At 38.7% G+C, this 14,106-nt stretch overlaps 1 protein-coding gene across 2 annotated transcripts in view; it reads right to left on the bottom strand.

Annotated features, from left to right (window-relative positions):
* The window catches only part of MTMR2 (myotubularin related protein 2), a 124,902-nt gene extending 111,449 nt beyond the window's left edge, over positions 1-13,453 (bottom strand). Inside the window, exon 1 of one of the 2 annotated variants that reach the window (XM_036744466.1) lies at positions 13,146-13,453. In XM_036744466.1, coding sequence (XP_036600361.1) covers positions 13,146-13,225 — 80 coding nt within the window. In that variant the 5' untranslated portion in view covers positions 13,226-13,453. The remainder of the gene's footprint in view (positions 1-13,145) is intronic. The other variant, XM_036744467.1, reaches the window with a different exon arrangement.
* Between the last annotated feature and the right edge of the window lie 653 nt (positions 13,454-14,106).

Below are 14,106 nucleotides of genomic sequence, written 5' to 3'. Positions count from 1 at the left end.
TGGCTGTAAAACTCTACTTGAAAAGAAACTGACATGGCAAAGAAAGAACCCTTACACGGGAGGCAACAGAATTTAGCTACCAGAAAAGTAGCAATCTTGTCTTTTCCAAACACTGAAACTCTATAGATATCAACAGGATTTGTTTTTTTTTTTCATATTTTTCAATGAGCACTGGAAGGCAAACACAAGGAAGAGAGGGATATTTAATAGGCTGGCATTTGGGGAAAAATGCTAACAAATTATCAATTAAAAAGCTATTACTTAAAAGCGAAGTGTAGAAAAGAAAAGAATTTCTAATAGAATTTTTAGAGTAACATAAAATCAAGTCAAGCAACATGTATTTATTGATTACCTCCTAAGTATAAGGTACTATGCTAGACACTACACTTGCTCTGAGGTTAAAATGAGATATTTGTAAAGCACTTAGCACAGTGGCTAGAATATAGTAGGCACTACATAGATGTTAGTTATTATTATTATTACACAATAGAAAGAATATAATTTTAACTAAGTTCACACTTCCTCAGTGAGCAACTGTCCAAATAACAGGGCTTACGTTATTTTTTAAAAAGCAAATTAATAAAGCAATCCTTTAAAAATTTAATACTTAGATTTTTAGAAACAGTGATCTAATGTCTTAAAATTATCCAAATTATCCAAAAATATCACATCAAATACCCTAGGATACTTTGAAAGGAAAACTACAAATTAAACTACTGACAACATGTCCCATGTACTTCAGCTGTGGAAAAATTATTATGCTTGTTCATTAGTGGTCTCTGGTGATGAAAAAATTGGTACTTATATAGAAACACCTCAAGATGGATAAGTATCAATTAGTTCTGTATAATAAAGTCACAGGATTTGAAATTGAGGTTATTCTCATTAAAAGGTCTTTCATAGTTTCATTGTCAATCTGACTTCTTATAGAAATAAGGCATATTATTAGAAAAAAAAAATCACTCAATGTCTCTGACCATTTCCTTTTCAATAGCGTTTGATTCTCTGCAATTGATTTAAACAAAATTTAACATTATCTTTTTTTGTTAAAAAGATCATGAGTTTCCTCACAAATTTTAAATCTATTTTTCTTAAAAAGGGAAAATAGTGCCCACTAAGAACTGGAGATTTCCATTGGACAAACTCTGAGTCACATGTGACCTCTGGCCAACATGATTTCAAAAGCAACAGCACTGCTTTGGCAGCTTTTCAAGATAAACTCAATGCTTTCTGGACATCTGTATCCAGGTTATTTCCTTCCCCGGGTGTAACCCAAATTATACTAGATCAGGTGTTGGTCTCATGGAACAATTTCTTTATATATAAAAAAGATTTAACACAACCTATCAAGGCCCTATTTTTAAGAAGGGGGTGGAGGGAAGAGGAGAGAATAAGCATTTATATAGCACCTACTATGTACCTTAGTACTGTCAACAACCGTGCTAGATAGGTATATTATCTCCATTTTTACAGATGAGGAAAGTGAAGCAAACAAAGGTTAAGTGACTTGACTAAGGTCAAGTGCCTGAAGTTGGACTTTAACTCAGCTATTCCTGACTCCAGGCCCAGAGCTCTATCCATTGCACACCAGCTCTTAGCAAACATCTGTAAATCATAAGCTCTTGGTTTGCATTACCAAAACCTGAGAAATGAAAATACTAGCTTACAAAGTCTTTTAAAAAGCAGATTATGATAGCACAGTTCCTGGTACATAGTAAGCACTTAATAAATGCTTGTTGGCTGACTAAGTATTAGAGATACAAAGAAAAGAAAAACATGACCCCTACGTAGTCTCAAGGAGTACACATTCTAATACAGGAGACAACAAACAAATAACTATGTATATACAAAATATATAGTGTAAATAGAAGGTAATCTCAGAGGGATGGGACTTGAAGGAGGGGATCAGAAAGGACAATGGGAAAGGCTTCCTTCAGAGGGTGAGATTCAAGCTGAGTCTTTTAGGATGCCAGGGAAACCATTCCAGCAGTTGTGGGGAATAGCCAGTGAAAATCTACAGAGCTGGATAAAGGGCTGTCATGTGTGAGGAACAGCAAGGAGATGAGTGTAGCTGGATTGTAGAGTTCGTAGAGGAGAGCAACATGTAAGATTAAAAAGACAGAAAGAAGCCAGGTTGTGAAAGTTTTTATAGTTAAATGCCTTGGCCATTTAACCTCTCCCAGCCTGTTTCCTCTTCTATAAAATGGCATCTATTTCATAGGGTTGTCGTAGAGATCAAATGAAATAATATATGAAAAGCATTAACTTCCAAGTGCTACATAAAATGCTAGCTATTTACCATAAATACTGTAAGTTCACTTGGCAAACTTCAATTACTTTTGTTGGAAATGCTACTGATTAGCAAAATATGTAATAACAGGCATTATAAGCAAGGGACTTGGGAGTCAAAAGTGCTGAGGTCAAGTAATGGCTCTGCCAAGATATGTGACCTTGGGTAAATAACTTCCCTCTCTATGCCTCAGTTTTCTTATTAAAATGAGGGAGATAAGCAAAATGATCTCAGCTCTAATATTCTATGTATGTAAAACATAAAACAATAAATGAATCCATAAATGTATGTTTAAAAAAAACCCAGTCTGAGATGCAATCTCAGTTTCAAACTGACTTACATGCTTTTGTAAACCATTTTACCAGCTGTAACTTTGCTCCTGTTTCGAGAGTAATTTCTACCAATTCACAACAGTAGATACTATTAAAAATTTTGTCAATGGAAATTTAAAGATCATTTAACAATCCTGGATTAATTGAAATTAATCCTCAGTCCATAAATAACTTCAGCAGAAGAATATGGTACCTATAATGCCAAGGTCACCATTTAAATTCCCATATAAGACAGCTTCACTTTTTTTTTGCAGTCACCCCTGATTCCACCATTAATTCTGACTGGCTGCCAACAGTACAAGGGAAATAGAAAAAATACCTACATGGAACATCACAAATCCATCACCACTACAGGAAAAACAACTCAAAGAACAGATTCTTTTGGTAAGAGGTCACCTTAAGGGTGCAACCAGAGGAGAAGCTGATAAAAGAATGTTTTCAGATATTTGGGTAACCTCTGCCTCAACAGACTATTAAGTCTCATTAGAAGTCAGAAACAATTAACTAATATTTGCTTTATTCAAAGAGCGTGCTCTCCAAGCACATATGCAAGGAAAAAAATATAATTGGCTAAAGAACATTTAAATGTGCAATGAATTAACAGTAAGTTCAAAGAAAAACAAGCATATTTGTCAACTGACAAGAAACATTTCAAACAACCTAAAACTTATTCTATCAGAAAACAAAGTGTCAGTAGTCACTTCCTTCATCCAGCTGTTTATTATAGGTGTGCAACATATGCACATACTTTTTCAGCAGACAGACCTAAGTGTATGTGAATTGTAAATGTAATTTGTGATGGTCTATAGAATCCAAGACTCAGAGTAGTAAAGAGTCTTAAAAGTTCTACTTTCCTATCCCACCTAGGAATCCCCTCCTACAACATACTTGACAGGTGGTGATCCAGCTTTGATTGCTTCCAGTGACAAAAAATACAGTATGCATCTCATAAAAGCTCAATTCAGTTCACCTTTATTAAGCTCTTTAAAATTTACAAAGCCCTTTTCTCAACAACAACCCTATGACATAGTTTACATGAGTACTGTTATTCCTATTTTGTATATATGGAAACTGACTACAAATCTCGTGCTCCTCCTACTACATCAGGGCAGCCCGTTCCAACTTGGGGCAGTGTTGATCATTAGGAAATCCTTAATATTTAGCTAAGATCTGCTTCTCTACAACTTTCACCAGCAAGTCCTGGTTGTTCCCTCCGAACCACAAAAATAAAGTCTAAACTACAAAACTGATTGAAACAAAACAGAATGATAGAGATAGAGAGGTTCTGCCCCAAATAACTAGGACATGGGAGTTTGAAAGATAGCAGAGGCAAAGATACGGAGGATCAAGTGCAAATAAAATAAAGGACAAGACATGACAGAGATGAAACAAGGTCTATGTTTATCAACAGCAAGAGGGCTAGTTCAAAACATTTCTGGGAGTGCGACCTAAGAAGAACACGACAACCATTTCACAGAATCAGAAGACTTTCTAAAAAGAGGATTTGGAGGTTCTTGTTTTGGTTTTTTTTTTTTATTTTACCAGAACACAAATACAGAATAGAGAAAAAGAAACAAAAACATATCATAAACTTAAATATTGAAATTTAAATACAAAGTAAGAAAAAAAAGCATGTCATGTGCATAGCAGAACGTAAGAGAGGATTCAATACATGTAACAAATTTTCATTTCAAGAAAGCCTGTATGATAAATAATACACCTTGTGTTAAGAATTGTCCATCTTTCTTTGCTTCCTTGTGTTTTCTTTTGTTCTCTGCTGTGCACTTTTTAACTTTGTTCTTTTGCCCCCTCCCTCCAGCCCCCCACCAAAGGCTACAATATAGTTTACATATGTTTCTCAATATATACAGATATATACATACACATACATATATACATGCATATATAGACATATACTTTCCCAAAAGTACTCTACTCCTGATCTTTGTTTTTATATTTGTACCTATCTCTTGTTTCCTATCTCTCCTGCCTTCTCCATTTTACTTCTACCTGCTACCTTGCCCTCCTATTACTTGCCTACCCTGCCTCCTCTACCACCTACCTTGCTCTATTACTTGCCTTCCTCCCTCCAAGGATCCCTCCCCTATCCTCCCATCCCCATTAATCTAAACACCCTTCTATACACCACTTTTACCTATTCCCTCATTCTCGCCTCTAAAGATCCCTTTCTTGTCCTCTCCCCCCTCTCTATGCCCCTACCATTTTATTTCTTCTAAATTTAGAAGACTTTTATACTCTTCTAAATATATATGTATTGTTCCCTCTTAAACCCATTCCCCATGAAAGTAGGTTACCAGAACTACCAGCCCTCCTCCCCATCTAATTCCTCCATATCCTTTCTTCCTCTTGCACCAAATTTATGTAAAATAGTTACTCTTTTTAGCTGTTCCTAAATGGTTTTGCTTTTTTAAATTCATATCATAGACAGGTTTACCCCAATCTTTCTTACAAGCTCACAAGTTATTAATAAGAATCTTAGACATACATTTTACATTATATAAAAGGTAAACAGTCTGTCCTCATGAATCCCTTATAATTAGTCTTTGGTATATACCTTATATATTACATATTATATATATGTATATATGTATATATATATATATATATATCTTATATATATTATATACCTCTTGGTTCTTGTATGTCGAATCTTCTATTAAATTAAGGATTTTTTTTTACAAAGTCTTGAAAGTCTGAGAGTTTATCAAATGTCCATTTTTTCTTCATTCAAAATAATATTTAACCTTGCAGGGTATGATATTTTCGGCCAGAGCCCCAGGTCTTTTGCTCATTGATATGCTGTGTTCCAAGACCTGCGATCCTTTTATGTCTCTGCTGCTAGGTCTTGTGTAATTCTGATTGTGGCACCCTCATATTTAAATTGTTTTAATCTTGATGCTTTTAATATTTTATCTTTGACCTGGGGGTTTTGGAATTTGACTATAATATTCCTACAAGTTTTCCTCTTTTAAGTGGTGATCGATGGATTTTTTTCTATTTCTACTTCCCCGCCTTGTTCTAATGCTTCAGGACAATTTTCTTTAATTATTTCTTGTGGTGTTGTATCAAGATTCTTTTTTTGATCATAACTTTCAGTTACTCCAGTTATTTTTATGTTTTCTCTTCTCGATCTATTCTCCAAATCTGCTGTTTTTCTTATGTTTCACTTTCTCTTCAATTTTTTCATTATTCACATTTTGTTTAATTATTTCTTGATCTCTTATAATTTCACTGGCTTCACTTTGCCCAAGTCTAATTTTCAAGGTGTCATTTTCCTCCTTAAGATTCTGGATTTCCTTTTCTAATTGGTTAACTTTCCATTCTTAACCTTCTTGTTTTTCTTCGATTATTCTTTTTTTTTTTGTTGGTTTTTTTTTTTTGGTTTTTCCTCCATCTCTGTCATTTGATTTTTAAAGTCTTTTTTAAGATCTTCTATAAATTCTTTTTGGGCAGGTGACTATTTGATGTTACTTTTGGAGGGTTTCTTTAATTAAATATCCTCCTCTGAAGATGAACCCCGTCATCTCTATTCCCATAATAGGTTTCTATGGTTGGATTCTTTTTCCTTTGCCTGTGCATTTTCTGTGGTAATAGCTTGATTTTTGTAATCACCTCTAGCCCTGGGGTATGGGAAACGGTGCTTCGTGCCCCAGATCTTCAGTTCTCCCCTCAACCCTGGAACCAAAGCCAAACCTCCAACCTCCTGTAAGTGCCCATAGCCAGGGACTTTCTGCCCCACTGCTATACAGGCTCACTGGGCCTGTGCTGGTTCCTTCTTGCCCCCACTGCTTTGTAGCACAGCTGGGTCTGGTGTTCCTCATTCAGCAGAGGTTCCCTCAATCTTCCTGGGCTCAAACACCCGACTCCCCTCACTCTTCCATGTGAAAAGTTCCTATGGCTGGGGCCAAGGCAGCCTCTCAAACCAATTAACCCCAGGGCTTGCCACTAGTTGTTTAAGGGACTTGCAGCTTGTTGTTTACTCTTGGAGGGACCAAACCTCTTCCTGGGATTTTTTTTAGGATCTTCTTCTCAAATTGTCCCAGGAAGACCCCAGTTGTGCCCCTATTCTTCTTTGTCTCCACCCACACTTTGTTAGCCCTAAGGTGCTATTTTAACTCTTTTGTGGGGGAAAATCTTGGAAGCCAGAAATTTTCTGACCTACTCTGCCATCTTCCCAGAATCCTCTCTCAAGGTTCTTGTTTTTTGTTTGTTTGTTTTTGACGGAAATCTACAGGTTGTATGTATTACCAGCCAGAGAGGACCTTGTTTTCTTAAGACTCAATGACTGCTGCTGAATCAAAGGGGAATTAAGACAACAAATCTAGATAAAGCTAAATTAATTTCAACATTTGTTAAGCACCTATTTGTTATATGTAATGAACTATGCTAGAAGCTAGGAAATAGACGATCCCTTCAAGGAGCTAACATTCTACTGGCCTTAGTAACTATGCTACATACATTTAATCTGCCTATGGCCCTATATTCCTGACTCAGAAATTACTCAGACAGCAGTCAAGCTGTTATTTGGACACTAAATAGCTGGTTTAAGTATGACATTTCAGAAGACTCACTATAAAAGGGTTTTGGGGGGGGGGGGGGTGGGCAGGGAAGAGAAAGAAGTAGAGAGGATATTAAGGAGAACTGAGGAGAAGAGCCATCTTCTCAAGATCAAAATGTAAATGAGAAAGCCCCTTTTAGTTATTTAGGTGGACAGGAGATAAAACCAGTTGTATACAAAAGAGCTTCTGTTTGGGGTGATCCTAACATTTTGTTATAAAGAGATGAAAGTTCTGTCACTTAAGCAGTATATTCTACAATGATGTACTGATTAAAAAATAAAAAATGACTAACACACCCTAAGCTGATAGGTGGTGGTAGTTTTGTTCTTTAGTAGTTTTCAGTCCGACAGTTTGGGGTAGTCTTGGCAAAGATAATGGAAAGGTTTGCCATTTCCTTCTCCAGTTCATTTTACAGATGAGGAAACTGGAAACAGGGTTAAATGAGCTGCCCAGGGTCACACAGCTAGTAAGTTTCTGAGGCCAGACTATGTGTCTTCCTGACTCCAAGCCTGGCACTCTATCAACTGCACCACCTAGCTGTCCCCAAGCTGATAGGTAGTGTGGCAATAATGTATCTTTAAGCTTCCAACCACTAAAAGTCAATAGAGTTCTCTGCAACAATTTGTAACAACTATTATGATACATGTACCTATAATGTCTGTTAAATCCAACATACTGAGGAATCTCCCATCAACCTTATCTATTAACTATACTGACAACAAATGAAAGAACACCAACAATAAGACTCCTGGAATTAGTTTCTTGGCATTAAAGTGAGGACTTTGTGCATCATATACATGTTGGGCTGGCAGTGTATAAAGAATAAATCATGACGATAAGCCTAAGCAGCTGATGAATAGTGAGATGAAATAGGAAAATAGCAAACAGGGAAGGCAAAAGAAACTTTATTTTAGAGGTTCATGGAAGCGCAGCCTTAAGCAATATGACAACTGTGGATAATCAGGAAACAACTACAACCAACTGAATAGCATGGCTATCATACATAAAATTTATTTTATATAATAAAGTTATATAATAACTTTATGTTATTTTCTAAACAAGGGCTTTGAACATGACAGGAGTCTAGGAGGCTGCATTACAAAGCAGTGAAGGGTATTTTGGATAGTAGCAACATAACTAAGGAGACACTTCACAAATGTTGCGTGGACATGGTTCATATGCACAAAACAAAATTCATCATCACAATGGTGTGATCTTAAAAAATAGGTAGCAGTACAGGCCAGTACTGTCTTACAATTTAAAAAAAGACAACTTCCAAAGAACCTGAGGCAACCTACAGATAAACACATAATATAAATGTATGATAAGACATTTTAGCAAGTAAAACAGAGGCCATCTAAGCAGAAGTGCTTTCAAACAGTGGAGTTAAATATATTTGGGGAATAAATTTGGCTTTACATTTTCTAACCACTGGAGTGAAAACAAAAACATACAGTTACATAGTTTTCATTTTGACACAAACTCTTTTGCATTAATGGTATTTTTTTTTCCCTGGAAATAAACTCAAACAGGAAAATAAACAAGTGGATTCTTATATAAAGGGCACAAAGTGACAAAGTAAGCTATCTCTTCAGTTGTCATTTTACAAAAAATACACAAAGGCTTTTCAAACACACAATTCTCATATTTACTTTTTACAAAAGTAGAAAGCATGATAGCAAAATGTAATTCAAAGAATACATTTCCGCAAGTGTCTGCAATAAGGTGATCCAAATAGTTTGCTTTATGATGTTCTAACTTAATAGAAGGGAAAAACATGGAGAATTCTAATGAATGGATAGTTAACACATTTAGAGAGGTTTCCTCTTCCCTCTCCCTCCAACATCAGGTACCTTAAATTAAATTCAAACAAGTAGTGGGTTTCATCCAGCTTATTATCAAATTCTCTAACAGATACCTATAATTGCTGATAATTATATTGAGGAACAAAGTTGAGGCCCAAAAACTTTATATTCCAGACATGAGAAGGGCAAAGATGACATTATTTTCTAGAAGATTTTGAGCTGAGAGCCCTTAGTCTGGCTCTCCTCTATTTTTCCAGCCTTATTTTCATACTATTCCCTTTCACAAATTCTATCTTCCAGTCAAACTAGATATGCCTTGAACTCAAAATGACATCTCCTGCCTCCAGACATTCACAAATGCCATTTCCAGTTCATAAAATGTTCTCCCTTCCTACTTTCCAGCCAAACAGGTATTCTTACTGTTACTCACAGACATTTCAGCTCTCACCTCTGGGCCTTTGCACTAGCTGTTACTTTTTCCTGGAATGCCCTCCCTCCTTATTTCTACCTCTCAGAATCCCTTGCTTTCTTAAAAACTCAGCTTAAGCTAAGCCTTCTACATGAAGACTTCATCCTGATCGCGCCAGCTACAAGTGCTTTCCCAAAAAAAAACTACTTTGCATTTATTCTGTATACACTTATGTAAAACATTTTGTATATGCTGGCCCTCCCAGTAAACTGTGAGTTCCTTAAGGGTAGGACTGGTACAGAGTAGGCACTTAATAAGTGCTTGTTGATTGACTGATTTCTGTCTCTCAGAATCTTCATCTTCATTTAAGGCTCAATTGAGTTGCCACATGTTTCATGAAGTCTTCCTTGATCTCTCCAATTGTTAGTTCTTTTCCTGCCTATTTTCCTCATCCATGATGCATCCTCCCTCTCCATAGAGTATAAGCTGCTTGAGAGCCAGAACAGTTTCACTTCTGCCTTCTTTTGTCCTTATATCCTAACACAAGAGCCCGACTAATGTCTTTCATATAGTAGGCATTCAGTAAATGCTTGTCGAATTGAAATTATCAAATTTGCAGATGGTATAAGATTAAGAAGGGCAGATAACAATAATAACGGAATCAGGTTCCAAAAATACCACGACAGGATAAAAAAAATCGTATCAAATAAAATTAGATGAAATGAAATAGGAATAAGTGTAAATAAAGTTTTTTACTTAGGAAGTTTGTTGTCATTTTTAACTCTAAGTACAGGATAGGGGAGACATAGCTAGGTAGCAGTTCTCTAAAAAAAAAAAAGATCTGGGTATTTCAGTGGACTGCAAGTTCAAAATATGTCAGTAGAATGACACAGCAGTCAAACAAAACCTAAATTAATCTTAAGCTGCATTAAAAGAAGCATAGTACTCGGGAGGTAATAGTTTCAGTGTGCTCTGCCTGATCAGTTTATGCCTACAGGGTTGTTTTCATTTCTGGGCACTACATTTTAGGAAAAATATTGATGGGTTGGAAAACGTCCAGAGAATGGCAACTGCATTGAAAGGCCTCAGATAAAGCCACATGAAGACTGCTGACGGAGCAAAGAATGTTCAGCATGATAAAAAAAGATTTAAAAGAGACATGATAGCTGTCTACAGGTATCTAAAGGGCTTTCATATGGAGAAGAAATTAAATTTGTCCTGCTTGGCCCACAAAGGCAGAACGAGGAATAAATTTGGAGGGAAATCTGGGTTTCATGAAAGGAAAATTTCCTAACAACCAGAGCAGTAGAATGGTCTGTTGTGGAAAATGGTGAGTTCCCCCTGTCTAGAGGCTGGATGATCACTTGTTGGGTATGCTGTGAAGAGGATTTGCTCAGTCAGAGGTTGATGGCCTCTGAAGTCCCTTCTAGTTCTGAAAGTTTTAGGATTCTATGTGATTCTAACCAGACAAAAGTCCTACTCATTTAAACAGTGTCAGGAGTAGCAGGGGGTACCTACAGGTAGAGCCTTTTTTTTTTTGGAAGAAGTTACACACCTCAAGCTTCCAGGTAGGTAAGCATCATAATTTTTTTTTTAAAGAGTAAGCATATATGCACACATGAGATTCAACTACACATTGTTTTTAATTGCAGTTGTTCAAAAAAGTGTAGCTCAGCAGACGGTTAAAATCTAGCCACCAACACTTACAAGCTGTGTGATCAAGCGCATGTCACTGAATTTCTCTGAACATCAGTTTTCATATCTACAAGATGGGAATAAGATCAACGATACAGAGCTGGAAAGGACCTCAAAAGGCATCTAAGTCCAACCTCTTCATTCCTCGGATGAGTTTGATGTGAATAGAAAAATAACCCATACTGGTCAGAAAATTGAGATGAGGTAGATGAGGAAACTGAGGACATAGGAAAGCTTAGTGACTTGGCCAAGGTCAAATAGATAGTAAGCATCAGAGACTAAATTGTGAAGATCTAATAATATGTTGTAAAGTACTATATAAAGTAAACTATAATCTGTATGTAACTCTAAACTACAGCTGGAATCTGTACTTTTCCTATATAGTTGTAACTTTTAAATCTGCCGTTGTATTTCTAAATATTTTCAAACTTTTTTTCTTAGTAATCATTAGTGATTTTTAAAGTTATTTTTAAAAAATTACTTAACACTAATATTGAAAAAACAATCAAATCTAAAGAAAGGTAAGTTCTTACTCTCCCGCATAATTTCATAATTAGGTACCAAAATGCACAAACAGCTTGATATCTGATACTTCTTCATTCTTTGGACTATTTTTCACTAACAAATAGAATGACAGAGCACTAGACTGAGAATCAGGAAGATCTCAGTTCAAATCCTGCCTCAGCTACTTATTAACTCTGGGCAGGTCACTCAGCCTCTCTGGGTCTCAGTTCCTCGACAGTAAAATGAGAGATCTGGACCAGATAGCTTTTGAAGTAGCTTTGAGTTCTAAAAAATCTGATCCTAATTTACAATGTCTATGATCCATTTGCAAATTCGATGTTCCCAAGCCTTTTTATGATGATATAACAAATGTACCATTTCAATTACATCTTTTTCCACTTAAAAAAATATCTCAAGACACAAGAGATTTCAATGACCCACAAGCTTTCCACTATTATTCACAAAGATCTCTACTGGAAACCTGCAACTCACTAATCTAAGGCTTTCTTTCATACTTCCAAAATTTAAAAACAAACACAAAAACCCAACGATCCTATCAAGCACACAGGCTATCAGAAAAACTGAAGAAATGGGGGCAGAAGGTAAGAAAAATGCCCCCTTATTTGGCCTACCTGATACATTCTCTAAGGGGGTTTCCTTTCTCCATTCACTCCCTCAGAGGTGAGGGCTGCCCAGGAATCCCAGAACCTAAGTTTTGGTCTGGCGAGTTAGAAGAGAAAAGAGTAAAGGCGTTTCCATGACAACCCTTAACAGAAGCAGGGGAAAGAGTTCCTAGGGAGAGCACGAGGAGGAGGAGGGGACAGACGAGAAAGAAGGAATGAAGGAAGGAGGAAAGGGATGGAAAAAAAAGAAAGAAGGAAATTGGAAGGAGATAAAGAAGGCATGAAGGAAGGTGGAAACAGATGGGAAAGTAGGCATGAAGGAAGGAGGACAGGTATGGGAAAGTAGGAAGGAGGAAAGGGATGGGAAAGAAGGAATGAAGGAAGGAGGGAAGGGATGGAAAAAAGAATGAAGGAAATTGGAAAGAGATGGGGAAGAAAGCATGAAGGAAGGTGGAAACATGGGAAAAGGCATGAAGGAGGAAAGATACGGGAAAGTAGGAATGAGAAAAGGGATGGGAAAGACGGAATGAAGGAGGGAGGAAAGGGATGCGAAAAAATAAAGAAGGAAAGAGATAAGAAAGAAAGAATGAAGGAAGAAGGAAAGGGGTGAGAAAGAAGGCATGAGGGAAGGAGGGAAGGGAAGGGAAAGAAGGAACGGACTCGCTTGTTTGATGTGTAAAATGCCCGGGGTGCCATTTGAGGGTCCCTGCCAGGGGATGGGAAAGGATGAAGCCGCCGGGGAAGCGGGAGGCGGGACAGAGCCAGGACGCCTGGGTGGGGCTGGAGCGGGCCGCGGGCGCAGAGGCAGCGCAGGAGCCGGAGGAGCGTGGCAGGGCCAGGGCTCGGGGCTGAGAGGGGCCGGGCGGCCCCCGCCTCCCTCCTACCAGCGCCGGGCTCGCCCGCTTACCTGGACAGCGAGTCCACGCTGGGCGGCCGCGCTGCCGCGGACTGGGAGCCCAGGCTCTCGCAGCTGGAGCTCTTCTCCATGGCGCAGCCGGGCCGAGTGCTAGGCTGGGAGGCGACGGCGGCAGCGGTAGCGGCGGCGGCGGACAGGAGGAGCCGCGGTCAGCACCGAGCCTCCCAGCCTTGTCTCAGACAGGAAGCGGCCATGTTCGCCCAGACTGCACCGCGAGCGAGCGGGGGCTGCGGGAGGCGGCCGGCCGGGAGCCGGAGAAGCGCCCTCCCCCTGGCTCGCCCTGCCCCCGCCCCCGCCCCTGCCCCTCGGCTCCCTGCTCCTGCGGCTAAGAGGCGGGGCGGGGCGAGAGATCTTAGGGAGGTGGATGGGGAATGGGGCATTCTGAAAGACACCGGGTTGGGGTGTGGGTCAGAGGGACCGGGGATGGGGATATGGATCAGAGTTCGGGGGAAAAGTGAGTGAAGGCATGAGTGGGGTTGAAAAAGATCAGCGAGGTGTGGTTGGCGGTGAAGTAGGGTAATGTTAATAAGTAAAGGACGAAGTGGGGCAGTGGATAAAGGGCTAGGGCTGAAGTCAAGAAGACTCATCTTCCTGAATTAAAATCTGGCCTCAGACACTTGCTAGCTGTATAACCCTTGCCAAGTCACTTAACCCTATTTGCCTCAGTTTCCTCATCTGTAAAAAATGAGCTGGAGAAGGAAATGGCAAACCACTCCACTATCTCTACCAAGAAAACCCCAAATGGAGGCACAGAGATTCAGACACAACCCACACAAGAGCTAAAGTTCGGGTGGAGAAAAGAACAAGGTTGGCCCTATCTTGGTGAGTTGTGGTGGCTTCCGAGGTCCCTTCCAGCTCTAAATCTGTGGTTCTGCAACTTGGGGAATATGGAAATAAGGGGAAAAGGTGATGTGGGAATGACTGAAGACAAAACGCCTTGTGAAAGCATGCC

Source organism: Trichosurus vulpecula, chromosome 2 (assembly GCF_011100635.1).
Source record: "Trichosurus vulpecula isolate mTriVul1 chromosome 2, mTriVul1.pri, whole genome shotgun sequence".
In the NCBI taxonomy this organism is placed as follows: Eukaryota; Metazoa; Chordata; class Mammalia; order Diprotodontia; family Phalangeridae; genus Trichosurus; species Trichosurus vulpecula.
Note: the sequence above shows the minus strand (reverse complement) of the source record. Positions and strands in the feature narration are given on the sequence as shown.